Source organism: Ailuropoda melanoleuca, chromosome 8 (genome assembly GCF_002007445.2).
Source record: "Ailuropoda melanoleuca isolate Jingjing chromosome 8, ASM200744v2, whole genome shotgun sequence".
NCBI lineage: Eukaryota > Metazoa > Chordata > Mammalia > Carnivora > Ursidae > Ailuropoda > Ailuropoda melanoleuca.
The window spans coordinates 91,987,634-92,012,669 of record NC_048225.1 but is presented as its reverse complement, the minus strand read 5'-3'; the positions used below and the strand labels follow the sequence as shown (position 1 = coordinate 92,012,669).

Below are 25,036 nucleotides of genomic sequence, written 5' to 3'. Positions count from 1 at the left end.
CTAGCTCACCTTTTCATTATCAAAAGGAGCTCAATGTGGAAAATAAATTATATGAGTACCCGTCCCTTAGGAACACCATGATCTATTAGCCAGCATGAGTCCATGCAGAGAAAGTGACCCTGATTGCTCTCCTGCCTTGCTGTCTGATGGGATATGTTCACCTTGTCCTGGATGATTAAGTGTGCCCACCTCGCCTCTGCGACTTGGGGATTGTTGTCTTCTTTGCTAATAGTAGGCAGCCCACTTACACAGCACCGTTTCCCCCCACCATCACTCCTGGACTACGAGGATAGCCGCTACCAACTGCCTCCTTACTCAAGCATCCTTTATTGCCTTAGTGAAATGACTGTCCTAGGGGCTGGCCCAGGGAGCTAGTCAGGTGATCAGTCCTTGAGCCTTACTTACAAAACCTTCTAATATTCTATCTAAGATTCCCTCTTTCCTGACTCTTTTGATGCCTTCCTCTGCACTACACAAGGAAGTCTGCTTTTTCCACTTTGCTTATTGTTGAGACCAGTCTTCAAAGACCCATCCAAGCAAACAAGGGGATTAGGACAAGCTCCAGACTTCCTTGCTAAAACATTAAATGTTGAGTTCTATAGGAGTATCCCCAAATCCCCATTGGGCTTTCTGCTCCCCCCCCCAAATATAACATCTTCAGGATCCACACATGTTTCCACAGTTCCTGCTAGTGCATGTTAGCCAAGCCCTACAATATCTTTGGCCGGGATGCTTTTTCTCCCTGGAGCAGGTCTTCTTTCCAGTGTGGGCTGTGCTCGCACTTGACCCTGGGTATTGGTGGAGGCAATAAGTGGTTTTGAGGAAAATAAGCCATGGAGAAGGGGGTCTTTCCTGGGCAGGAGCATATACAAAGGATTCGAAGGGTCAAGAACACTCATCCACTGAGACAGCCCTATTCTAGGACCCCGAGTCCCACTGTTTCCCTATCAGGGCTCTGACTGATAGGGAAGCCTGTGAAGGCCATGTATTTAGTATCCTTTGCTGTTCTGCTACTGTGTGATCAGGTCCTGGGCTTGATTTTAGGACTCTGTCTTATGGTTGCAGGAAATAAAACTCTTAAACTTGCCGTGGAGGCTCTGGCTTTCAGAACATTCCACGAGCAGGTAATTAACGGCGCTCAGCCTGTCATTTTCTGTTTCCAAGGTCTCTCATACCTTATAATCATCATTGTTTCCAAACTGATTGACTGCCACAGCCACTTGAGCTCCTAATGTCTTGCTCTCCACCCAATTCACTGCAATTAAACACAAGGGCAAGCTGCGGGGCTCCTGCGTATCGGCGTCCTTGCCTTCCCTCCAGTCACCAGCAAAGGGTTCTTCTGATTTCAGACAGGGAGGCAGTACAGCCTTGACATCCGCCCTGAGCATTTGCTTTCTAGAACCACTTGTGGAACCAAGTGTTTCAGCTCAGTTTCCCTAGAAAAGCAGAATCTGAAACAAGGAGTAAATCTGGCAGAGAGTGAGCAAAAATGGGAACCAGGAGAGGATAGGATGAGAAGCAATGCAAGGTGGGGTGTTCCCACGCATCCCGAGTGGCTGCAGAGACCTGCGGCAGCTCGCTCAGTAGGGATGTCTGCTCAGCCGTGCAGGACATCTCCAGACAGGCTCTGCTGGAAAATCATGCCTCGGAGTCATCCACAGAAGGGAGGACGGAAAACCAACTTACGTGCCCGGCTCCCTCCTGCCTCCTGTTTCTCATTGATCAAAAGGAACTGATTCCTTAAGATGCCTCATCTAGCCTCTGGGACGGCTGCTCAGAAGCCACGTCCTGCACTGGGGCATCTCATCTGAGTCTAGAAGTAGTGGGGGAGTCAGAGAGTCCGCACATGTGGCTGACCAGCCAGGCTGTGCAGCACCCGCCAAGAGGCACCTGCCTGGGGCAAGTGACTCGTCAGTTCCAGGTGATTGAACTGCACAGATCCGGCTGGCTGCAGAGGCAGCCATAGAACCAGGAGAAAGGCGAGGTCCAGCCAAGGTGTGTTTGATACATGCCTTACTAGGCTAGTAACATCAACAAGTGGCGAAGCTAGAAATACAACCTCTCAGGTGGGATTCTGTCTGAAATGTCTTCGAGACCCCAGCAGCTGGCCCTTGAAAAAGGAGATGCTATTTGATCCGTTTTTCTTGCTCCAAATCTTCGACGACACAGGTCTGCTATTCCAGTCATTATGTCCACAAATGGCAGTGACCGTGCTCTCAGAGGTTGAGCATCTCGTCACCACGTGTCGCTGTTCAAATCAGAAGTTGGCTCTGTCCCACTGTGTGTGTGTGTGTGTGTGTGTGTATAAATATATATAGCCACATCACTCTTACTATTTGAACTTTCAAAACCCATAATCTGTCTGGCCTGGGTTCAGTGTTATGTAACACTAAGTACACAAGGAAATGAAGAATACAGTTGGCTGGTCCATGCAATGAGCACAATTCTCTAATGCAAAAGTATTCTCAACAAAAGGCCCCTCTGCCTCTCAGTCCTTCACTGGGACAGCACAGTTCACTTCAGAAGCCTCCTTACCACCGTCCAGGAAAAGTAGCCAAATCTCGCAGCTCTCTTCATTTGCCATGTCACTTGGGTCCCTACTGCACCCCGCAGACCCCTACGGCATTCCAACCAGATAGCTGGAATCTTGGAGATGAACGAAAATGCTTTCCCCCAACTGTCAAGCAGTTCTGGGGTGCCTGGAGCAGGAACATGAACTGAGAACCCTCTATGGTCCATAGGATTTCATTCAGGTAGGGCAAGATCCAGTCCCTGGTATAACAGGGTAATTGTACTTGTTTGGACCTGGCCTGAGTGGGACACTGGGAACTTATGCCAAGGAAGGTGAAACTTGCCAGACATTCTTCGATGTTCGTCAACTGATCACTTGAGCTCCATTTTCTCCTGCGGGATTATGAGGCCAAATTCTCATCCTGTGCACACAGGTCTTCCCCCTCATATTGCCTCCTGGACTTGAAACTCGGAGGGAGTAAGGAGAGTGAGGCAGATTGGAGAAATGAGTGAGCAGAGAGGAAGGATGTTCAAATGAGAAAGCAGGTCATTCACTGAGGCATGTTTTCTTTCAATGGAGAAATGAAGCCTGAGGCAATTATATGGTGAGAGGATAATTTTCTCTCAGCTTCGTGATTTTTTTCAAGGGTGCTATTTCACTTGCATCATTCAGATAATTTCCTGAATCGGCCCATTGCTTGTTGTCTGAATGGACCTACATTATTGTTCTCATTGTCCAGAACCCCGGTCTCCTCATCCAGGCTCTGGCTCTCAGCTGAACTCCAGGGCCTCTGCTGGCACTGGCCGCTCACCATGCCCTCCACCATCCGTGGCTCTTTGATGACCACTTTCTTAATTTCAGGTTAACTTCGCATTGCTGTCACAACTGCTTACCCTCTCAAAGCTGCCACGGAGTTTAAAGAGAAAGGACATTATGGCTGGGTTCCTAAGTGTCCCTGAGAGAGGAAACCAGAGAATCACAGAACCTTAGAGCCAGAATAGACCTTGAGTGTGGGTGTGTGTGTATGTGTGTGTGTTTGGGGGAGGGATGTCCTACTCTCCTCTTTTCAGAAAGAGAAGTTAAGGCATAGAACAGGCAAGTGGCTTGTCCTGGGTCACACAGCTTAGCCAAGTGACAAACCTGGACTTAGAGCCAGGCCCTAGGTCAGTAGACTGCTGCTCTTCCCATCTCAGTTTTCTTTACTTTTTTCTTAAGAAAAAAGGGCGGGGGACGCCTGGGTGGCTCAGTGGGTTGAGCAATGGACTTGATTTTAGCTCAGGTCATGATCTGCTTGGGGGATCAAGTCCCACATCTGGCTCCCTGCTCAGTGCAGAGTCTGCGTGTCCCTCTCCCTCTGCTCCTTCCCCCCTCAAAAATAAATAAAATAAATAAAATATTTTTTTAAAAAAAAGGAAGAGAGAGGAAAAAAAGGTGGTTTTACAGCAAAAATGTTTTGTGGAGTGTGGAAAGGCTCCCAGTTTGTCATGGCTTTCAAGCATCTCTCCAGGCCCTGCTCTAGTTCCCACTGTGACAGAATAGCTGGGGCCTGGCTGACCTCCTGGGTTTTAGTGTCGCATATCAGCATGGGTTTAAAAGGAACTTATTAATCATGACTAATGTCAGAAGGTACATGCTGTGCCCCCTTGTTGGTTTTGGAAATTTTGTAATGAGAGATTTAAAAAAAAAAGGATTTTATTTTGTGCCTTCGTGCGGCAGTCCCTGCCTCAACCGTCCATCACTCCCTGCTAGGCCCGGTGACTGTGTCCAGCCTTCCTCAGGGAATCAAGTTCGAAGGACAAGCCCTCCAATACCTCCAGGGTCACTTCTTGGGTGGCTTCGTTTCTCCGCTGCTTCCCACAGCTTCAAACCTTCGCAGTGCCACCATCCCTGGGGAAACTCCGTCTTGAGTCTCATGAAAAAAACGCTCCAGCCCCGCGGGGCGCCCAGGACAAGACAGCGATCGGATTTCGCGTGGCCGCCCAGCTCCCCCTGCTCCTCTCGCCTCCTGCCCGGGAACCCCCGGAGCCAATCAGAGCGTCGCGGAGCTCCGGGTTGTAGAGTCCCGAGTCCGGGACCCGCCCCTCTTTGTTGCGGTGGCCAATGGACGCGTTCGGAACATCGGCGGCTGCCCGGGTGACTCGGTTATATGTCACAGAATAACATTCGAGAATGGGACATGGAATGAGGCGACGGCCGCAGCAGCCCCAGCAGCCCCAGCAGCCCCAGGCCCAGGCCCCGCAGCCGCATCCGCCGCAGCAGCCCCCGCCGCCCGGAGAAGCTCCGCGGCCATGAGGCCGGCCGGCCCGAGGTAGGGTCCGGGGGCTGCGGCGCGCCCGCCTCGCGCCCCGCCCGCAGCCAGTCCCCTGGGTGCCCGGCGCTGGAACTCGGGGAGAGGGGCGGGTGGGGCCACTTGCACCGGCGCCTGGGGGCTGCAGCCGGCCCTCGCCCACCCGCTCCGGGAGGGCCTCCGGGCGGAAACGCCGCCGCCTTTGCAAGCCGAGGCTGCCGCTGCGCCCTCGCGGCTGCCCGGGCGCTCACGTGCCGGCACGTTCTGGGCTCGGCTGGCGCTCCGCCACACCTGGCGCCAAGGAATGCGTGGAGCCTTGCGGGGACCTCCTGCTCCTTCACGCAGCACGAGCTGTCTTTCTTCTCTCTACCCGTCCACTCCGCACCCTCCTGGCTCCTTGGATCCCCCTCCCGGTGTCTCGCGGTGTGTGAAGCTTTGGGGCAAAATTCGAGTCGCCTTCCGCGGGAATAGCAGGGCTGCAAGCCCTTGTGCAATTCCTGGAGGGGGTCTGTCGGCGCGCGGGGGGGAGCGGGGAGTGACGCGGGGCCACTCCGAGGTCCCACCGCCGTTGGACACAGCCCCAGCCTCGGTTCCTCTGGTGTCCACTCACCCGTGGTGTGTGCTGTGTCTCCACTGATTTCAGGCTCGGCCCGTAAGCGGAGCTCCAGCCGCCGCTCGCGGTTCGCGCGTCCTGCGGCAGCCAGNATGTTAAACTTTACCCTTTGGCCTTGTTGGGTACCAAGGACCTGGAATGTCAGCAGTCTCCATCCACTGGACACCCCCCCACCGCCCCGCCCCGCCCCGGCCCCACCATGACCGGCTCCGCGGCAGACACTCACCGCTGCCCCCACCCCAAAGGCGCCAAAGGCACCCGGTCCCGGAGCAGCCACGCGCGGCCCGTGAGCCTCGCCACCAGCGGGGGCTCGGAGGAGGAGGACAAAGACGGCGGGGTGCTGTTTCACGTTAACAAGAGCGGCTTCCCCATCGACAGCCACACCTGGGAACGCATGTGGATGCACGTGGCCAAGGTGCACCCCAAGGGGGGAGAAATGGTGGGCGCCATCAGGAACGCCACCTTCTTGGCAAAGGTCAGAGGCTTCGATGGACGGGGTGGGGTGGGCAATGATGGGAACACTTCAGTCTGCATGGCAAGTAGAGGCGATGTCCATTTTCCTGGTCCCGCTCTGAACTCTCTTATGCTCCTCACCCCCTTCGCTTAATTGAGATGTTTGTCTTGGAAGCCTTAGAAATGGGGGAGGGAGAGGTAGAGGGCTTGCTGTCCTGGGACTGTGTGGTCCGGTCGTGCCAAGGGTTCTTTGAATCTCCAGCCAAACTCTGCTCACCCCCATGTACGTCCTCCAACAGCAAAAGCTGCAGCCACCAGGTAACACCAGCGGAGTCAAGAATGCACAGGGACCCCCTAGGGAGCCCACCCTACTTTTCCTCTTTGCAGACTCTTAAGTCCTCCCCTGTCTCTCCCTCGCAAATGATTTATCAGGCTGTGAATGAATTTTGCAATCAACCAGTCAGACTTCTCAGCGTGAATCATTTCTAGACTGTCTGCCAATTTTTTTTTTCATGACAGTGACTTTCACCTCTGAAACTTGCAAAGCAGTGAACTGTCTCTTTTCCCAGCTTATCTGAGCTCCAAGAAAAGAAGAGTTTTGGCTATTGCTTGAAAGGGACTTTCCAGTGCACATGACGCATTAGTCTAACTGGACAGAGAAAAGAGGCTCAGGAGTGAAACTCTTTTTACCTTGGAGAGAAGCCAGTGAGCAGACTGAGTTTGGTGGCCAAGGATATAGTTAGTAAGGCGGAGGGAGGGAGGTGTGCGGTGGTCACTCTCTGAGACATCAAAATGCAAGCTGCGGAGAAATGCTGCAGAGCCTGGGGGTTATGTCATGGCAGATGGTTTCCGTTGACCCCTGGGGACACTGGTGTGGCTGAGAAGATTCCTGGGCTGGTCTAGGAATGCCAGACCTGAGACCTGAAAGGCCATCTGGCTGAGTCCCCAACCTGGAGCATCTGGTGACCTGAGCATCTGAGCCCTGCAGGCCAGGGAGCTGTGTGTGCCCTTGGGGGAAGTGACAGAGCCCAGAAGTTTCCTGCTGCAGTCAGTCAGTGCTTTAGTACAGCAGGTCGAGGAGATCTTCATTATGCCCAATGCCCAGGATCTTTCCTGCTTCTGTGTCAGCTGTAATTACCCTTGCTGGGTTTTCCTTGAGCATGAGAACAACACTGGTCTTGGCTGGCAGTTCTGACTTCAGATTTTGTCCTTGCTTGAGTGAGTCTTGCTTTACTTAAGGAGGACCTAGGAGCCCTTTAACCCTGGGAGAGAGGTGGCCACAGGAGACAGAGTCCTGTTCCTACTGTCCCATGCTCCCATTCTAATTCATCCTCCTGAGCACTGACCCTGCTTCTAACTGTGGTTTCCTCCTGGCCTTGTGTATGGGGACCCGTTTTCTCCATGGGAATCAGGGAATGTTTGTTTTGGTGGAGACCAGTCTCCTGCCTCTCAGCAGAACTCCTTCTTCTTCCCAGAGACTTTTTTGGGATGGGGGGCTCATCACCTCACAGGGCAGCTTGGCCCTGGTGCCTGGCCAGATTTGGGTTTTGGTTGTTCGGAAACTCTTTTCTTCGGTGGCACAGAAATTCTCCTTCTTCACCTTCAGCCCCATGTCATCACTGATTCTTGCGTTGCCCTTTGAATCAGGGCAGCACACGTCGACCTCCTTCGCTACTCACAGCTTCCTAGAATGTTACGACATGGCGCTCTTGGAGTAAGGAGGGGACTTGAGTAAAAATTAAGGGACTGAATTCTAGTCCTGGTTGTACTACCTATGGGCTTTGTGGCTTCAGTCACTCACTTAAAATCTCTGGCCTTAGTTTTCTCATCTGTAAAATGGGAGTAGACCAGATTTCATATAAAGTTCTTTCCAGCTCTTCAATCCCTTGACGTTGTGACCCTTGTGTCTCCAGGTCTCCAGTGCTGAGCTGTGTGACAACAGAGTTGACTTAGAATGAGTCCTCAGGACCTTGACCTTCTGTCATTCCGCATCTTCCTTTAGTCCTTTGTCCTCATGTAGCTCCTTTCACTGTGTCTTAGTGTCATAGTTCCCAGATCAAAGCCCTCTCCTCACCCTCTTTCTAGGACACCTGCTAGTTTGTCACCAGTCAGTCCACTAAAATAAGCATGTATGAAACACAGTCTTCTCAATGCTGTCTGAGCGGTTAGAACGCAGATTGCCCTTCCCTGAGATCCATACCTGATGCTTCCATTATTGTGGCTGAATGCTGCCTTCTTTAAAAAAAAAAAAAAAAGTTCCCTTTTTTATATAGCAGCCACACTGTCTTATCTCTTCACAGTAACTTGAAGTCTCATGAGAACTCCTGCCAAGCCAGAAAAATCCCAGGCCAAACATGGGCCTTGGCTTTTTGAACCTAAATAAAGAACATTTCTCTCTCTTACATTGCATCATAATAGCTGGTTCTCCACCCCCAGCTCCATCTTGGCATCCCCTTCTCCCAGGTCCTGACATTCCCCAACCCCTGACCCCTACCTCAGTCCTGAGATGGGCACAGCTTCAAAACAGCTCCTGGTCCAAGGGTTGCTCTAGCACTCAGCTTGGCAGACTTTTTCCTTTGGGTCCATGTCCTTTTCTCCTTTAACCAGTGTCTTGCTGAGGACTTTGCAGCAAGGGGTGGTGGGGTGGTGATAAAGGGTTGGAGAGTTTCAGGCTAACATTTTTGACAATTGAATATAGACTAAGAAGCAAAAGAGGACGGGGAAGGTACCACATTTTTGGGAGGAGGACTGAATGATACTTCTTTGCAGGACATTTTGTGAGCTGCCATGGGAAGTTCTGCCCACAGGTCCAGGTGCCCCTACCTGGGCAGGGGCGGGGGAGAGGGGTGCAGGGGGCTCACCTCTTCTGCAAGCCCTCCTTTTCAATGTGTGACTGCAGGCCTCTCCCCCTGATGGTTACTGGGTCCAAGTTAGCAGCTGACTACATGAAGGCCCGGGCTTTTCAGGGAAAGTACGAAAAAGCAGCAGAGTCAGTTGGAGGATGACAGAGGAAGAGAAGGGAGAGGCAGAGAGAGTGGCTGGCCTGGAAGGAACAGCAGGGTGTGCTAGGAGGGAGCTCCTCTTCCTTCTCTCCTGGCTGAGCTGGACTCTCCAAGGGGCAACGAGAATGGATGCAGCAGGAAACAGCAATAGTTTCTCATAGACCCCATGTTTTTGTGCCTTGTTCTCATGTCGATTCTAAATTGGGAAAGAATTCACTTTTAGAGGACTCAGCTCTGCCTGAGCGGTGAAGTGTGAGACTGTGGGGGGAGAGTTTGCCGTCAGGGCCCCATTTCTGTCCCCTGCTAGCTCACACAGGCAGCTCACTCCCAACTCTGTCCTCGATTCAGAACCATGGCCTGTCCCTCCTGCTTGGCCCAAGGTTGAGACCCCCAGAGCTCCATACCAGGCCACCATGCACAGGCTCCTGGCTGCCCCTGATGCAGAGGCCTGGGGTCTGTCCTGGGCTCACGAGTGACGTTCTGTGCTGCTTCTCCAAGTTGCCAGAGAAGATTCTTCTGCCTGGCATGTCTGCATAATCACCTGTATTTCCCAGAGCAGGGACAGCAAAAGGCTTTGCTTTCTCCTTGTTCTTTCTTATTGAAGATTTCTGGTGCCGAGTGTTCTGGCTTGCCTCCCTGCTTTTTTTTCTGCCTTCCCCCTTCTCTTGCTTATGGGGATGCCAGGTACACACCTACGTCCATTCACATCATTTCTCCCTGCATTCTTTGGACAAGTAGTTGTGTTTGCCAAGAATGGGACGAGAGAGAGCCTGACCACAGAAGCCTTGCCTGGGGCTTGTTTCATTATTCTTCAACAACTGTGTTCCTGTCTTGCCCACTCTTACCACCTGCCCCCACTTCCCAGGGCCCCTAACCCCAGACCATCAGCACAGTGCCTGTGTAGAGAGGCTGGTTTTGATCTCTTCCCTCTGGATTCTGCCTTCGTCAGCTGGGCTGTGACTTGAGGGGCTGGTTGCAGGTGGCAGGAGGCAGGAACCTTGAGGAGAAGTGCCCTGGAAAATCTAGGCTGCGGTTTCAGGTGAAACAGGGCAGGAAAAAAACACGAAGAGGAACTCTTAGGATGCGTCAGGGAGAAAAAAAAAAAAGAGTGTGTCATGGGCGTTTTATAAAAAGGTTGTACCAGTTTGTGTTCCCATCGTGCCTTATAAGAGCACCCCGGCTAGCCTCAGGCCTCCACATTTCATAGTATCTCTACTAATTGGAGGTGAAAATGGAATTTTGCAGTGGCTTTACTTTGCATTTTTCTTTTTCTTTTTTTTAAAGATTTTATTTATTTATTTGTCACAGAGAGAGAGAGCACAAGCGGGGGGAGTGGCAGGCAGAGGGAGAAGCAGACTCCCCACTGAGCAGGCAGCCCGGTGTGGAACTTGATCCCAGGACCCTGGGATCATGACCTGAGCCAAAGGCAGACGCTTAACCTACTGAGCCACCCAGGCATCCCTTTACTTTGCATTTCTTAAATTATTAATGAGCTTGAAAATTTTTTTCAAATATTTATTCACTTCTTTTGTGAATTGTCTTTTCATGACTGTTTTTAAAAATCATGGTAAAATATACATAATATATAATTTACCATTTTAATCACCTTCAAGTATACAGATCTGTGCATTAAGTAATTCACACTGTTGTGTTCCACTTCCAGAACTTTTCCTTCTTCCCTAGCTGAAACTTTGTAAACGCTAACTCCCTCTTCCTCTCTCCCCTCTGTCCCTGGCAACCACCCTTCCGCTTTCTGTCTGTATGAATTTGATTACTGTGGAAGCCTCATACAGTTGGCCCCCCTTCTCCACTGTTTCACTTTCTATGGTTTCCATCACCCACGGTTACCCACGGTCTGGAAGCAGAGGGTCCTCTTTCTGACCTGCGGTCAGAAGGTCACTAGTAGCCTAACGCCCGGTCACGATGCCTACGTCGTTCCCCTCACTTCATCTCATTAGGTAGGCATTTTATCACCTCCTATCTCAAGAAGGATGAGCACACTACAATAAGAGATTTTGAGAAAGATCATATTCACGTAATTTTTATTCCAGTAAATTGTTATCTTTGTTCTATTTAATTGATTATTTTAATCTCCTTACCGTGCCTAATTTATAAATGAAACATTACCATAGGTATATGTATGCATGGGAAATAACATAGTCTATATAGAGTTTGGCACTATCTGCAGATTTAGGCATCCGTGGGGGGGGTCTCAGAACGTATGCCCCGTGGATAAAGGGGGATGACTGTGTAAGAGGTATCATATAATATTTGTCCTTTTATGTTTTGCTTATTTCACTTAGCATGGCTTCAAGATTCATCCATGTTGTAGCTTGTGTCAAAAAGTCCTTTTTTAAGGCCAAATAATATTCCATTGTATGTATTGACCACATTTTTAAAAATAAGCTACGCCCAATGTGGGGCTCAAACTCACGACCCCGGAGATCAAGAGTCACACACTCTAACGACTGAGCCAGCCAGGCGCTCCTATGCTCTGTTTATCTATTCACCTGTCAGTGGACATTTGGGTTGCTTCTACCTTTTGGGCCATTTTTTTTTTCCCTTAAAGCCCAAAGAGTTTTCTTTTACTTTTTATTATTTTAAGTAATTTCTACACTCCATGCGAGGCTCGAATTCATGACCCGGAGATCAAGAGTTGCATGCTTTACTGACTGAGCCAGCCGGGCGCCCCTGAAGTATTTTCTTATAACTTTGTATGAACTGTTCATGAATTAAGGATACTAGCTCATGGTCAAGATGTGTCCCCAGGGGGAAGTGGATGTGTTCTCCTCTTCCATTAGGGTGAGAAGGCATCTTCATGATGTTCCACGTTGAGTGTGCAGAGACTCAAGTCCTGCTGATTCTGTCTTCCAGTTCCAGAAGTGAAGACCATTCAGGCTTCCCCAGTCCAGATCCCGAAAGCACATCGTTGATGAATAGTAACATAGCCTACCCTTCCAGAGCACCAGGTGCCAATCCCGAGTTGCCTGCTTTGTACATTAGGTCCTACAGTCTTCACAACCAGCCCAGAAGGTTTGAAGTAGGTGATATTCTCCTATTTTATCAGGAAAGAAACAGAAGCTTAGAGAGGTCATGGAGCTCGACAGGGTCCACAGCCAGTAGGTGACAGAGCAGGGACTCGGATCTTGTGTCTGTCTCATAATTACTGGCCAAGGGGGCCGCCTGGTTTATATAGTCCATCATCCTGTGGGGGCACTGGTGACCTGAAATGCTGGTTGGGCGCCAGCCCCCAGCCTGAGCCCCAGCCAGCTCTCCCAGACAGCAGGGTGAGTTGTAGCCTGATGACATCAGCCCCTCAGCTGTCTCAGCTCCTCTCCCCACCACAGCCCTGATCCCCAGCTGGGCTTGTGGAATGTGGCCACAGCTCCTGCACTCTCTCAGCCGGGCCTGAGGTAACCAGGCAGCTGTTTTTAAAAGCCCATGGGCGCCACCGGGCTGCTATTCTGAGGACCAGCTGCTGCGTGACTCCTACCCCACCATCTGGCTCTTGTGGGCTCTGTTGGGCTTGGGGGAGTTGAAATAATTTGGTGGTTGGCCCCCATAGCCACCTCTGAACCAAGTCCCTGTGGCTATGGCAGGGCTCTGACCAAGGGACACCCCTCTGAGGATCCCTTAGGTGACTGGTGATTCTTGGGGGGGGTCATTTCCCCATGCTTACCATCTTTTGTATTAAATAGGTACAAACAGCACTTTTCTGTGTAGAAATATGTTGTGCTGTCTAATTTCCCTCCTTTCTTCCCCCATCTCTGTGTTTCCTCCCCCTGGACTAGAGCTTGGAACATAGCAGGTGCTAAAGAAATGTTTGTCACATCTCCCCTTCTCTCCTCACTTCTCTGTGAAATCTCTGGCACATTGTTACACAGAATTCCAGGTATGGGCAGATCAGTGGCTGTTACTGCAAAAGCGAGGACAAGATAGACACTTCTAGCGTTTGTAAGGGCAGGCATACAAGGATACATTTCATAATACATCATACATACATTTCATCGGTGTGCACGTGCACCTGAACGCGTAGAAGGGTCACGTGAGCGAATGGTCACATTGGAATATTTTGCTCCCCACAATTACTCTTCAAGACAGAAATGTGATTTGAGTGGATATGTTGTAAACAAAATGTAGTTTGCAGAACAGCTGTACATGCGTGTGCACCCCCCCTCACATTCACACACACACACACACACACACACACACACACACACACACTCAGCACCTTGGCCACGAAGTAGGACGTGTGACTAGTTCCCTTTTTGCTGAAGGGGCAGTCGCTGTCAAGTAGAAAGTTGCAAAGCCAAGAGGGAAGAGAAGCACTGAGAGGAAGCGAATGTCAAGGAGCATTTTAAGTAAATGCAGCTAAAAATGCAGAAAGTGTGGAAGGCCTAGAAGTATGGAAGGGCCCCGCCACAGGCCCAGGGGCAGCCTTACTGCGGGGCCTGAGCCTGGAGCGCAGGGAGAGAGCCAGGGCATGTCCTTCGGCGGTGTTTGTCTCTGGTGCCCAGCCAGGCTGCCCAGCCTCCCATCAGCTAAGCACTAAATCCCCAGGGCCTCCCTTTCCCTGTTTTCTCAAGGATGAACTAATCCGTGCTGTGGCCCCTTCTGCTCCTCCCTAAGTGGCTTAAGCCTGGAGGAGCCTCCCCTGTCCTTCCTGGCAGCAGCTCTGCCAGAGCCACAGGCTGATGGGGGCCGAGCTCTCTGTCACCAACAGCCCCGCCCCGCCGGAGGCCAAGCTTAAAAGACTGAGAAGCATAGAGGGGGGAGAAAGCACACACCGTCCCTTGCTTCCCAGGAAAGGAGGGGCTGGCTTTGAAGCCCCTGCTCGTTCTTGCCCTTGGCTTCGCTGACAAGGGTGCTCAGAGCGGCCTGGTGTCTCAGAGCTGGGGTCTTCGCTCTAAATTCCTGAGAAGAGACACTTACCTCCCTCTTTGCAGTCCTTGCCTGCTGTTGCTCCTTTCTTTTCCCAGTAGTGTTAGAACTTTGTGCGCTCAGTCGTAGACACTCGGTGGGTGTTGACCAAGGGGCAGGCGAGGAAAACGAGGTGCCTGGGCAGCTGTGAGGGGTGAAAGGGTAAGATGGCTCATGAGTCAGAGGGACTGCACTCACCTGGGAAGAGTCACGGCAAGAGGGAAATCTTTTCTAATCCACTTGTCCAAACTCAGGGAAGGGCCGCGACGGGCATGGTGTTGAGGAGAGATGGCACGTGTGGGGCCATGCTGCATTTCTTCAGGGCACCAGTCATCTTGTATTCGGTGGTGTCCTGGAATATAATGGGTCATACCAGCCATGCAGCAGAAGGTATAGTCATGCAGTAAAAATGTGAGGGGTCCCGGGGCATGCCTGTGAATATCCTGGGCCAGGCTGAGTGGCGGACACTGTAGGACATGGTCCTTGGCTTCCAGGAGACGATGCTGAGGCTCTCGTGGGGAGGCAAGCTGTGTTCACATTCACAACCCACAGAGGGCCAGAGAGAGCCATGGTCCCCAGGGCACAGTGCATGGAGGGAACTCAGAGAAGCAGAACTTCGGCAAGGGACCACGTGGTCTGGGGAAACCTGGTGCAGGGGCCATCTGCTGTCAGGAGCAGCTCTCGGGTGCTTTCAGTCCCATGGTTGCCCTCAGACACGGGGCCCCGGAGCATCTCCTTGATAAAGAGTTCTCTCTACTTCTTTGCAGCCTTCAGTACCCCAGGTTCCGAACTACAGGCTGTCGATGACGATCCCAGACTGGCTGCAGGCAATCCAGACCTACATGAAGACATTACAGTATCCTTCCAACCAGTCTGGGCGGACCCAGCCAGGGGGCGGGTGTGGTGATCTTGAGCCTGGTGGCAGGTCTGTCCCCAGCTGGTCAGCAAATGCTCTCTAAGGTTGGTGAGGCCGGGCATAGAGGGATGCCTCCCTCTGGAAGGCATGATGATAGGGGAGGTACTTGCAATGATCAGACCCTTCCCCCGTTAGGCAGGCGCGGGCCAGGACGGCAAGGCACGGTGAGGCGGCGGTGGCCACCTGGAGCCCCTCTTCCTTCCTTCCTCTCCCCTTTCCCCTCCTCAGTTATCTTTGTTTCCCTCCTCCTCTCTTCCTCTACGGTCTGTCTTTCTCCCTCTTCTCTCCTGAGCTTCTTTCAGCCCTTTTTCTTTCCTTTCTCACTTTCCTGCCTTCATCCTGACCGCTCATAATCTGTAGAAGGCCCACCCGCTGCTGCCTTTGGCTCCCTAGGTGCCCCAGACCGGCAGCCTTGCTCCCTTCCGCAGGAAGAAATGGGGCCCTGGGATGGGGGTCCTCTCCCCTCATGTGAGCTTGGAGAAGCATGGAGGAGCCCCGTGGGTCCAGGCTGAATTCAGACCAGCGGACTCTGGTCCTTCTCTCTGCCAGTGTCTTTGGCTTGTCTGTAGCCAGGATTAGATCTGTTCTGTGGGCCTGCACCAGCAGCACTGTAAGAACAAAGGAGCAGAGGCAGCTGGTTCATTGGCCACTGCTGGTACTTTTTTTCAGGAATAGGAATCAGATGGGAGCTGGGCTGTCAGAGGTGTCTGTGAGACGGACAGACCGTTCGCCCACGTCCGTGAACATCTCAGAGCTAAGCCAGCATCAGACGCTCTACTGAGGCAGCTGTTGGCACCCTAGCTCCCAGCACATTGTCCAAGAGGTCAGTTCTCTGCTGACCTCTGTCCTTTGTCCTGAAAGACATAGAATTCAGCAGAAAGGATTCCGTGGGGCACCGCACACATGTCCCACGTGCCCAGCAGAGGCCCTTCCTCTCTGTGCTATGTGCAAGAATCTTTCCTGTGGATTTTTATGTCTTCTCTGAAGGGAAGGGCATACCAGAGGGGTTAACGCCAATTGCTACTGATTTCGGTAGGCAGATTACCTCATTAGCCTCTCAGTGCCCCCTTCACAGATGATGAACTCCCCTGCATGGCATCTTCCCAGTGGAATCCTGAAGCAATAGTAGAGGGGGAGGTGACACCAGCCTCCAGGGGTGAAGCCAACAGCCTTAACCCTGAACAGGCTATCTGCTATTGGTGCTGATCCCCAGACTGGGACCCCTGGGGAGGGCAGCATAAACTTCTGCCAGGATAGCCTTGGACCCCAAGAGCCAAGCCTTCCTGGGTGTGACTGACTCCTCACAGAACATTCCAGAAGATGACAGAAATTAGAACAGCTCCCCACTTCTGTCTAGGACATGATCTTCACAAGGATCATGCAGCCAGAGGTGAAAGGGAATGAGCCTGGCTGGGGATGCCCTATTAGGGGCAAATGTGCGTGTGCTTTCCCTATCATTTGCTCATTCTCCCATAAACCCCACAGCACGTTCTCAGCCAACTTTTCACAGTTTGCCTGAAGGATCTGCTTTTTCATTTTCTTCTCTGACCCATAATGAAGGTCACTGACCTAGATCACTGACTGCAGAGAGGGCCGGAGAAGGGAAAGCGCTGCAGGCTGCTGGGATCATACCCCCGGTCGCCTGGTCGTCTGAGCCACTGCACAAAGAAGACAGAGTGTGACCTCTGTGTTTTCTCTTCTGACCAGACTTTTACAGGCACACCTTGGACACATTGCAGGTTTGGTTCCAGACCACTGCAAGAGAGCGAATATGGCAATAAAGCGAGTCCAGTGAATTCTTTGGTTTCCCAGGGCATGTAAAAGTTATGTTGACACTACCTTATAACATATCTAGAATAACATAGAGTGTGCAATAACATATCTAAAACAGCAATCTACGTCCCTTAATTTAAAAACTTTTATTGTCAAGAAATGCTAACCGTCCTCTGAGCTTTCAGTGAGTCGCAATTGCTGATCACAGGTCACCATAACACATTATAATAATAATGAAAAAGTTTGACATGTGAGCATTGCCAAAATGTGACACAGAGACACCGAGGGCACACACGATGTTGGAAAAATGGTGCCGACAGACTTGCTGGATGCAGGGTTGCCACAAATCTTCAGTTTGTAAAAAAAACAAAACAACACTAAACAAGAAACCACAGTATCTGCAAAGGACAGTAAAGCGAAGGGCAATAAAATGAGGCATGCCTGTATTTAGGTTCTTGGGACTTTTACGGCTTTGTCCTGGATACAGTAACGCATGCTTGGCTACCAGGCCAGCCCTGACTGTAGACGTGCTCTTTTGGGGACATGAAAAGACAAATCCTGCCCTCCCTTCTGACAGCTTCAGAGTGTTGGCTATCAGGAGTGCTGATCTTGCATGGGCTTCTGGAAACACAGGTGCCTCCTGAGCTCTGCTGCATGGGAAGAGGCCTTCTGAGGGTCACCTCGGGCTCAGTAAGTCTCTCACTCTGAAGGCTGTTTACCAGAGGCTTCCCACCCCAGCTCACTTTCTGGGGCTCATAACTGTAAGGAACTGAGAAAGGAAGGCCAGGCAATTTTTGGTTATTTTATTATGGGTTTGTCTCACTTTATGCACCAGGTGTATAGACTAGATTTATGAACAGGGAGAAATTTAGGCATACAGGTGGAATTTTTTGCCTACTGAATTCTACTTTAAATATACCAGGAATATCACTGTTTGAATGGGATCTTTGGTCAAGTAAAAAAATTGCTTCACAATGAGGTTACATAGCCCCCTTGTTTTCTCTTTTCCCTCGATGGTTTTTTATATTGTATTTTTCAAAAACTGGGCAAGCCTACATACTGTGAAGGGCTCTTCTTATGGCTCGTGCTGATAATTTACAGCTTGGTGAGCTTGTTAAAATCATCTTCTGGCTCTCACCCTGGAACGTCCATCACAATAGTCCAAGGCAGGGTGACTGAATGACATCGAGGGTTAGGACCATGGCCTGAAATTGGAATGTCCAGGGGTGGAGCCCAGAGTCAGCTTATAATGAGCCCCCGCCCCCCACCCTCCGGTAGTTGTTACGTGTGTTTGTGTCTGAGTGGTCAGGCATGCCTGTCGGGAGGGAATCCTAACCTTCCCCGGGACGGTGCTCAGCGCCACCTTCGGCCACTGCTTGTCCCACTGTAGGGTCACACATCTACTCTCATACCCCCTGCCAGGTTACAACTTCTTGATTCATTAGCACCTTCCCAACATGCAATTTTTCTATAGGACTTTGAGGCAGGAAAGTGAAACGTGTAAAACAACTTTACTTTAGGCTCTGAAAAAAAATCAAGATCTAGTTTCCGAGAGCATGACATCAGGGAATCTTTGGTCTCCTTCAGAATGACCTGGTGAAGGCTTGCCAGTCCCTGACACTTTCTGGACAACCAGCTAACTCCCAAGTTGTGGGTAATAGTGTCATCTTCTCAGACTTAATAACCATGGTCTAGTGTCAGTCCAGTAAACTTTGCTGCAGAGACTGCGCACTACTAAGAAACCCTACTGCCATCCACCCACCCTTCTATCCATCATCCTTTCCTTCCATCCATCCGTCTGTCCAGCCACCCACCTGCTTACCCACCATCCATCCTCCTTTCCGTTTCATCTTCCCTTCCATTCCATCCACCCCTTCCATCCATTTATCCATCCACCCATCCATCCACCTCAACTCTTCTGTCTATCCATCCATCCACCTTTCCATTCTATTCATTCTTTCCATCCATCAACCATCCATCCAACGATCCATCCATTCATCCATCCATCTATATACATCCATCCACTGACCTTTCCGTTGCATCAATTCCATTCATCCTCCTTCCTTCTATTCATCCATCTACCCTTCCATCAATCCAGCCATTTATCCATCCACCTGTCCACCCATCTATTCACTTATTCCTCATTCATTTAATAATATTTGCTAACTGGTATATGTTGAACTTGTGCCAGGCTTTGTGGGTGATATAAAGATAATAAATAAATGGTCCTAACTCCCAAAGAGTTTGTAGTCTAATAAGTGAATTAAGACATGTATTCAACTAAACAGAACACAGAGCAGATTGAAAATAGCTATTATAAAGGTCCATGGTGTTTTGAAGCATAAGTTAGAAATTAGATTTTCAGGGAAGGACAGTGAGAAGTAAGAGGCTCTTGGCTACTTTCTGGCTACTGGACACTTTCCAGAAAGCCCCTCACTCTTCATTCCTCATCCCTTTAAGAAATCAATGCATAGCTTCCTCTGCTGGATCACCGGGTCTTTTGGAGTTTTCTGTCACTTTCCCTTTACATACTTCACGCAGATACAATCATACAGGGACCCAGTTCTTTGAAATTAGGAAAATGAGACCGCTGAGTGGGTAAGTGGTGCATGATCTGTGGGCCAGGGGACCTCTCTCCTTGAAAGCTGCCAGTTCCCTCTCCCACCCTTTATCCCTGTATCCCCTGCTCTAACATCCTGGTACGTAAGGGGTGGGGGTGCGGGGGTGCCCCAGGGCCAGGTTGGCGGTGGGGCTAGGGGCTAGGGGCTAGGGGATGGGCCACTCTTGACAGCTAAGCTCCATGGGGGAGACTAACTCTTACAGGGGTGCAGGAGGCCTGTGAAGTTGGTTTTTGTTTTTGTTTTTTGAGTAGGCTTCAAGTCCAGCATCACACAATTTCAGGCTTCTTTTTGGCAATGCAGTTTCAGAGTATATCATTTAAGTAGGCTCCACACACAGCATAGAGCCCAATGAAGGGGTTGAACTCACAACCCTGGGATAAAGACCTGAGCTGGGATCAAGAGTTGGACACTTAACCAACTGAGCCCCCCAGGCCGCCCTGAAGTTTGTTTTATGTGGCCTCCTTTCCTTGCTCTTTGTAATGCCCCTTGTCCTAGGGCAATGAGAGGATGCCGTAGCATACAGGCACTAACCTCCAGGAACTAACTCTTGGAGAGAGGAGTGGAGAATTTAGGCATTTAGTTCGGCCGGGTCCAGATGTCCTTTGGCTGCGGCATCCTGCATAGTGAGCTCTGTCATTTCCCTCTCTAATGCTGCATGGCACCGGGTGTGGAGACAGGCACCTTGATGGATTGACCGACAGACAGATTGCATAATCAAATAAGTCCTGAGATGGTTTGCTGTGCTCTACCCTACAGGTTAATGGAAACAGCGAAAGAAATGACTCGGGAGTCCTTGCCTATCAAATGCCTTGAAGCTGTCATCCTGGGCATGTATCCTTGAAGTTATGTTTGCTCAAGTTTACTCCATAGACGGTGGCCTCACTATGGGGCCCATTGTGCCTTCGTTGTTCTAGACTCACAGAGGTGATATGCGTTGTCTCCTTCGGGGAAATTATCCAGCTCCCCTGGTGCTTCTCTTTTAACTTTCACCTTCTGCAGTTGAACCAAATCAGAGCTTGGTTCCTTGGTTCATCGTCAGTGTAAACTGTTAGCTGCACCAGGCCCAGCTCCAGGCCAGATCCACTAGTCACAAGGAGAATTCCAACTTAGAGGGACTGCCCAGAGAGCATGTATCATTATTTTTTGCATGTCTCTGGCATTGCAACAGGATAGTAGACACTCGAGGGGAAGTGGGGTTATCTCTGGGGAAAATTCTAAGAATGGATTGTGGAGGAGACCAAGCAATGGCATAGCATCTTGACTCTGCGGAACGTAGAGCTGAAACAAGGGTCTGGGCTCTCCCATACTTTCTGTCCCCTTTTCCGCCAGACTCCTGGCTCCTCAGCCTGTGGGAAATATGGTCCAGAAAAGCTGTGATGGCGCTGACTTAGTGGCATCAGAAGGCAACAGAATACGATCTGGTAGAAGAGCAAAGAAACCTGCAGTCGTTTGCGGTGGATGGCTGGAAGGGACGGTGGCCAAGGGGACGCAGCAAGACATGAACTTGGGAGGTGGTCCCAGGAAAGACCAGGTGGGCCGTGGAGTGCCGTGCTGAGTATGACCCTCCTCTGGAAGTCAGGGGCAGCCCTTGTGGAGGCTCTGCAGCAGAGGCACGACACGATCCGGAGTGCATGTTAGAGAGGTAGTTCTTCGGGCTGACTGAAGGGCGGACGGGAGAAGGTGCTGGATCTGCAAAGCCAGTTGGGGCTGCTCCCTGAGGGAAATGGAGATGCTTGAGCCATGGTCCTGGCCAGGGGAATGGTAGTGAGGGGACATCAAGGAGATAGAATTTCCAGGACTTAGAGGCCAACTGAGTGCAGGAGTTGATGAGGAAGGAGTCAGCCATTACGGTTTCTGGATTGGGTGACAGTTTGTGGAGGATGGGCTGGAGGGATGAGGGCAACCGAGAGGTGAGATACTTCGGCCCCGTAGCCAGGAAGGTGGAGGAAGGAGCTGGGGTCATCAACACCACTTGTGTGCTGATTAGCTCCAAGTGCGAGAGGAGATAGAGGCAACGAGCCCACATTTCCTGCTTGGAAAACAGGGTGATCGGGTAAGTGCACTGCAGCCCAAGGGAAGGACTTGCGGAGAGAGTTGGATTTATGGGGAGAGGAGTTCAGATTTGAATATGTTCAATTTGAGACGTGGGGAGGGGTGGGATGTCGGGGTGGGGTATCCAGGGTGTGATGCTTGGAAGGGGGCTCTGCACTGGAAATAGAAATTGGGGAGCTGCGAGTATTCAGGGAGTAGTGGTAGCTGCTGTCTAAGGAGCGAGAAGAGAAGTTCAAGGACGAAATCTCACCCTTTTTTGGTTTAGTTGGACACAATAAGCCCGTGACAGAGACGAAGAAGGAAAGTTAGAGAGCTGGAAGGAAACCCAGGAGAGAAAGGGGCTAGTGTGACGTCAGTGGAAGGACCGGTGGCTCAGAATCAGACTGGGGACAGGAGGACAGGTGCAGTCTGTGGACTTGGTCTCCTGGACACGTTCGTGAGAAGGGGTGTTTCTGGCCCTCTGCAGTCTGCAGGGCACTGGCCGGCCTCGTCTGAAAGAGATTGTCCACAGGTGCCCAGACTGACATTTGAAAAATGGGAACTTGAGCCCTATTGTGGCTCTTCTCCCACAGTTCTGTCCTACCTCCTTCCTGCTCCTCACAAAGCAGATGAGATGTGTGTCCGGGGAGCCCCGCTGGAGGGCAGAACAGACTGGAAGCGGGAGATGGCTCCGGGGACTCTTCTGTGACAGGAGTCAGGCACAGCTGTGGGGCAGAGCCTCCTGTGAGTTTAATGGGGGTGAGCAGTTGTTGGGGATTTGCTGGGAGGATCAGGGAGGGAGAGCCCGAGCACGGGCCCTTCCCTGGGCGGACTAGCCACCTTCAGACTCCGCACACGGGCGGAGGCCGTCTCGCTTTACACAGTAGCCGCGTCCCTGCGCAATTGTACAGACCCGAGCACTACTTTAGGTTTTCCTGGATTAATCAATTCTTTTCGGATTGTGAGGGATGCACTTGTGACTGGCCTCTGGGCCTGTCCAAATCAGAGGACAGTGTGCTGTTTGTTTTCCTTTGTTCTTACCAATGTGACATTTCAGAGAAGTGCCGAGAAGGTGGGGAAGGGTGGAGGAACGGGGCTCACACTGCTGAACGCAGGGAAATTTGACTCTTGGACACGGACGAGAAACACAGACCTGAATTCCAAAAGTTACAGCATCTTTGTCTTTTCTCTTTGCTCCTGTCAGCATTCCTCTGGCCTGCTTTTCTCTCGAGCACAGTGAAGGACATGACTTGGGTCATCTGTCTGTGTCTCCCACACGCCCCTCTGGGGGTTCTTGGGAAACAAATGGCACCTCAACAACTTTGAAACAGGTCAGCTCGGCTTCTGCTTGGAAGCCTGTGTCCCCCGTCTTGTCCTTCCTTGTTTTCTCTCTCTTGATGTTAGTCCAGAGTTCAGGATTCATTCACGGAGAGCCCCTTCGTTTGCTCCTCAGTGCTTCGCGCACGCTTTCACATGCTTGCTGGAGACAGAGAACTTTGGTTCATCTTCCAAATCCTGGCAGCATTTTGGGGGTCCTCGCTGACCGTGAAGGGGCTTAACACGGCACTAAAGTGCTATGGCTGATTCAGGTGACAGTTTGTTATTAGACGTGGTGAGGCACGTCCCCAGCAGGCTGGACGCTGGACGGATCTTCCAGGAGCTTGGGCACGCGCTGCTCCCTCGTCCCTAGAAAAGCTCAGGCACTTCCCTGCCCTCATCCACACTTCCTTGTCCCCTCCGTCTCCATGCCCACTTCCTCCAGGTACCAAGGCCTTCCTGATGGCCCTAAAAATGGAACAAATTCTAGTGATGGCGACTTGTGACAGGATGGACTGGTGGTCTCTCCCGTCCCCTGCCCCCTCCCTCTTCTCCATGTGGCTGACTCTGCTTATCCCACAAGATGAATTTTGGTGTGGTCACCCCATGGCCTCTTCTCTGCTCTCCCTGGGGGCGCTGGGCTTGCCTCTCTCACAGCACACATCCCGCTGGGGTGCTTCTTCTCAGTTTCACCGAGACGGCATTGACATACGGCGCTGTGTAAGTTTAAAGTGAACAGCATAATGGCTTGACATACATGTATTGTGAGTGTGTTTTTTTTAATTGTAGTAAAATAGTCATGCCATAAAATTACCATTTTAACTATGTCTAAGTGTACGGTTGAGTGGCATCGAGAACATTCACGTGGTCGCACAAGCATGGGCACCAGCCGTCTCTAGAACTTCCTCTTCTCCAACTGAACTGAAATTGTGAGGCCCACCGAGCACTAATTCCCCATTTTCCTCTGCCCCCAGCAACCACCATTCTACTTTCACTTCTATGAATTTGACTACTCCAGATAGCTCAGAAATGGAGATCATACAGTGTTAGTCCTTTTGTAACTGGCTTATTTCACTGATCCTAACGTCCTCGAGATTCATCCATGTTGTAGCACGAGCCATAATTTCCTAACGTTTTAAGGTGGAATACCATCCCGTTGTATGTATCCGTCACATTCGGTGTATCCAGTCATCCATCCGCGGGCCCCTGGGGCGCGTCCCCCTTTTGGCTACTGTGGGTAATGCTGCTGTGAACAGGGGTGTGCAAGTACCTGCTCGAGTCCCTGCTTTTAATTCTTGTAGGTACACTCCCCGAAGCAGTTGCTGGATCATATGGCAAATCTTGATGTTTCCCTTTTGAGGAACTGCCATACTGACCATGTTGTGTCCATTTTGAGTCTGTCTCCCCGACAGGCTTCCAGAGGAGGGCTGCGTTCTTCATCTTTGGCTCCACAGCCCTACCTGAGGCTCTCTGGCACAGGAGATACGCACCCAGTAAAGGTTCGTTATCCTGACTAAAACAACGAAGGAATGCCCTTATTCCAGCCCCAGAGAGCTTACCTCAGAAAACATGCAGGAACGGATGTCAGGGGACTCAGAAGGTTGTGATTTCACTCCCTCACTGCCGGTTAATCTCACAGGAGGAAGTGAAGAGAAAACAGGTAACTTTATAGAAAGGAGCTATCTGTGATTCAGTTGAGGGCAGAGGATGGGGCTGACCTCAGGGCTGTGGGCTGGCTTCTGGATTGGCCCTCACTGAGGCATTCTTTTGAAGTCTAAGGAAGGTGTCCTCACAATGGAGGGTCATCCTTGCAGCAAGCAGTAATGACGCACTTCTGTGTGCCAGGCCTGTGCTACACCCGGGGACAGACACCAGCATGCAAAACACTTCTCCCGCCCCTACAAGATGCAAACGGACACACAATGACAACACTGGATATTAAGCACCAGGTGCTACAGGGGTGGGTACTGAACTCATACTGAGGAAGGTCGGGGAAGGGGGGAAGGAGGGAAGGGAGAGCAGTGAGGCTGTTCCAGTCGGGGTGCCGCCTGTGTGAAGAGAGCAGCATCCTCCTCATTCATGATTCTTACGAGACCCCAAAGATCTCTGCCAGGTTGAATCCCCTGCACTAGAAGGCTGATGTGTGAGTGAAGCCATAAGAGAAGTTCTAGTGCAATAGGGGGCATCGTGTGATGCAGAGTATGTTTAATGGCGTTTTGTTGAATTGGTCTCATAGCTTTGTAATGTCAAGGTCATTTAAAAGTCATTTAAGACTTCCAGTTATAGATGACTTCCCATTATGAGGGAAGGGCATGGGTGTGGATTCTTTATGGTCTCGGCATATCCTTCAAAAACGTCTCGTGGTCGACTGTGGGTCCGTGTGCTGGTCCAGGGTGTCGGGGGGTGTGTGTAGGGGGGAAGAAACTGGACAAAGGAATGAGGAGCAGGGGCTGAATCGTGGCAGGACTTTGGTAAAGGATTTGTACCAAGTCTGGAGAAGATGACAGACAGTGAAAACTGAAGCAAAAGAGTTGACACGTACCAAATTTTGGCTTGAATAGAACATTCTGGTCTCTGTGTGGGAAACCCAT

General features: G+C 51.0%; 1 protein-coding gene across 9 annotated transcripts in view; it reads left to right on the top strand.

Moving 5' to 3' along the window:
- Positions 1-4,187: 4,187 nt before the first annotated feature.
- The window catches only part of VASH2 (vasohibin 2), a 37,348-nt gene continuing 16,499 nt past the window's right edge, over positions 4,188-25,036 (top strand). For 2 of the 9 annotated variants that reach the window (XM_002917196.4, XM_019797437.2), the window contains exons 1-4: positions 5,582-5,887; positions 14,555-14,643; positions 19,018-19,074; positions 19,854-19,928. In XM_002917196.4, coding sequence (XP_002917242.2) covers positions 5,612-5,887; positions 14,555-14,643; positions 19,018-19,074; positions 19,854-19,928 — 497 coding nt within the window. In that variant the 5' untranslated portion in view covers positions 5,582-5,611. Of the gene's footprint in view, positions 4,821-5,581; positions 5,888-14,554; positions 14,644-19,014; positions 19,075-19,853; positions 19,929-21,292; positions 24,106-24,290; positions 24,406-25,036 lie in introns of those variants that run through there. The other 7 variants (XM_034666877.1, XM_034666875.1, XM_011222275.3 and 4 more) reach the window with 5 other exon arrangements.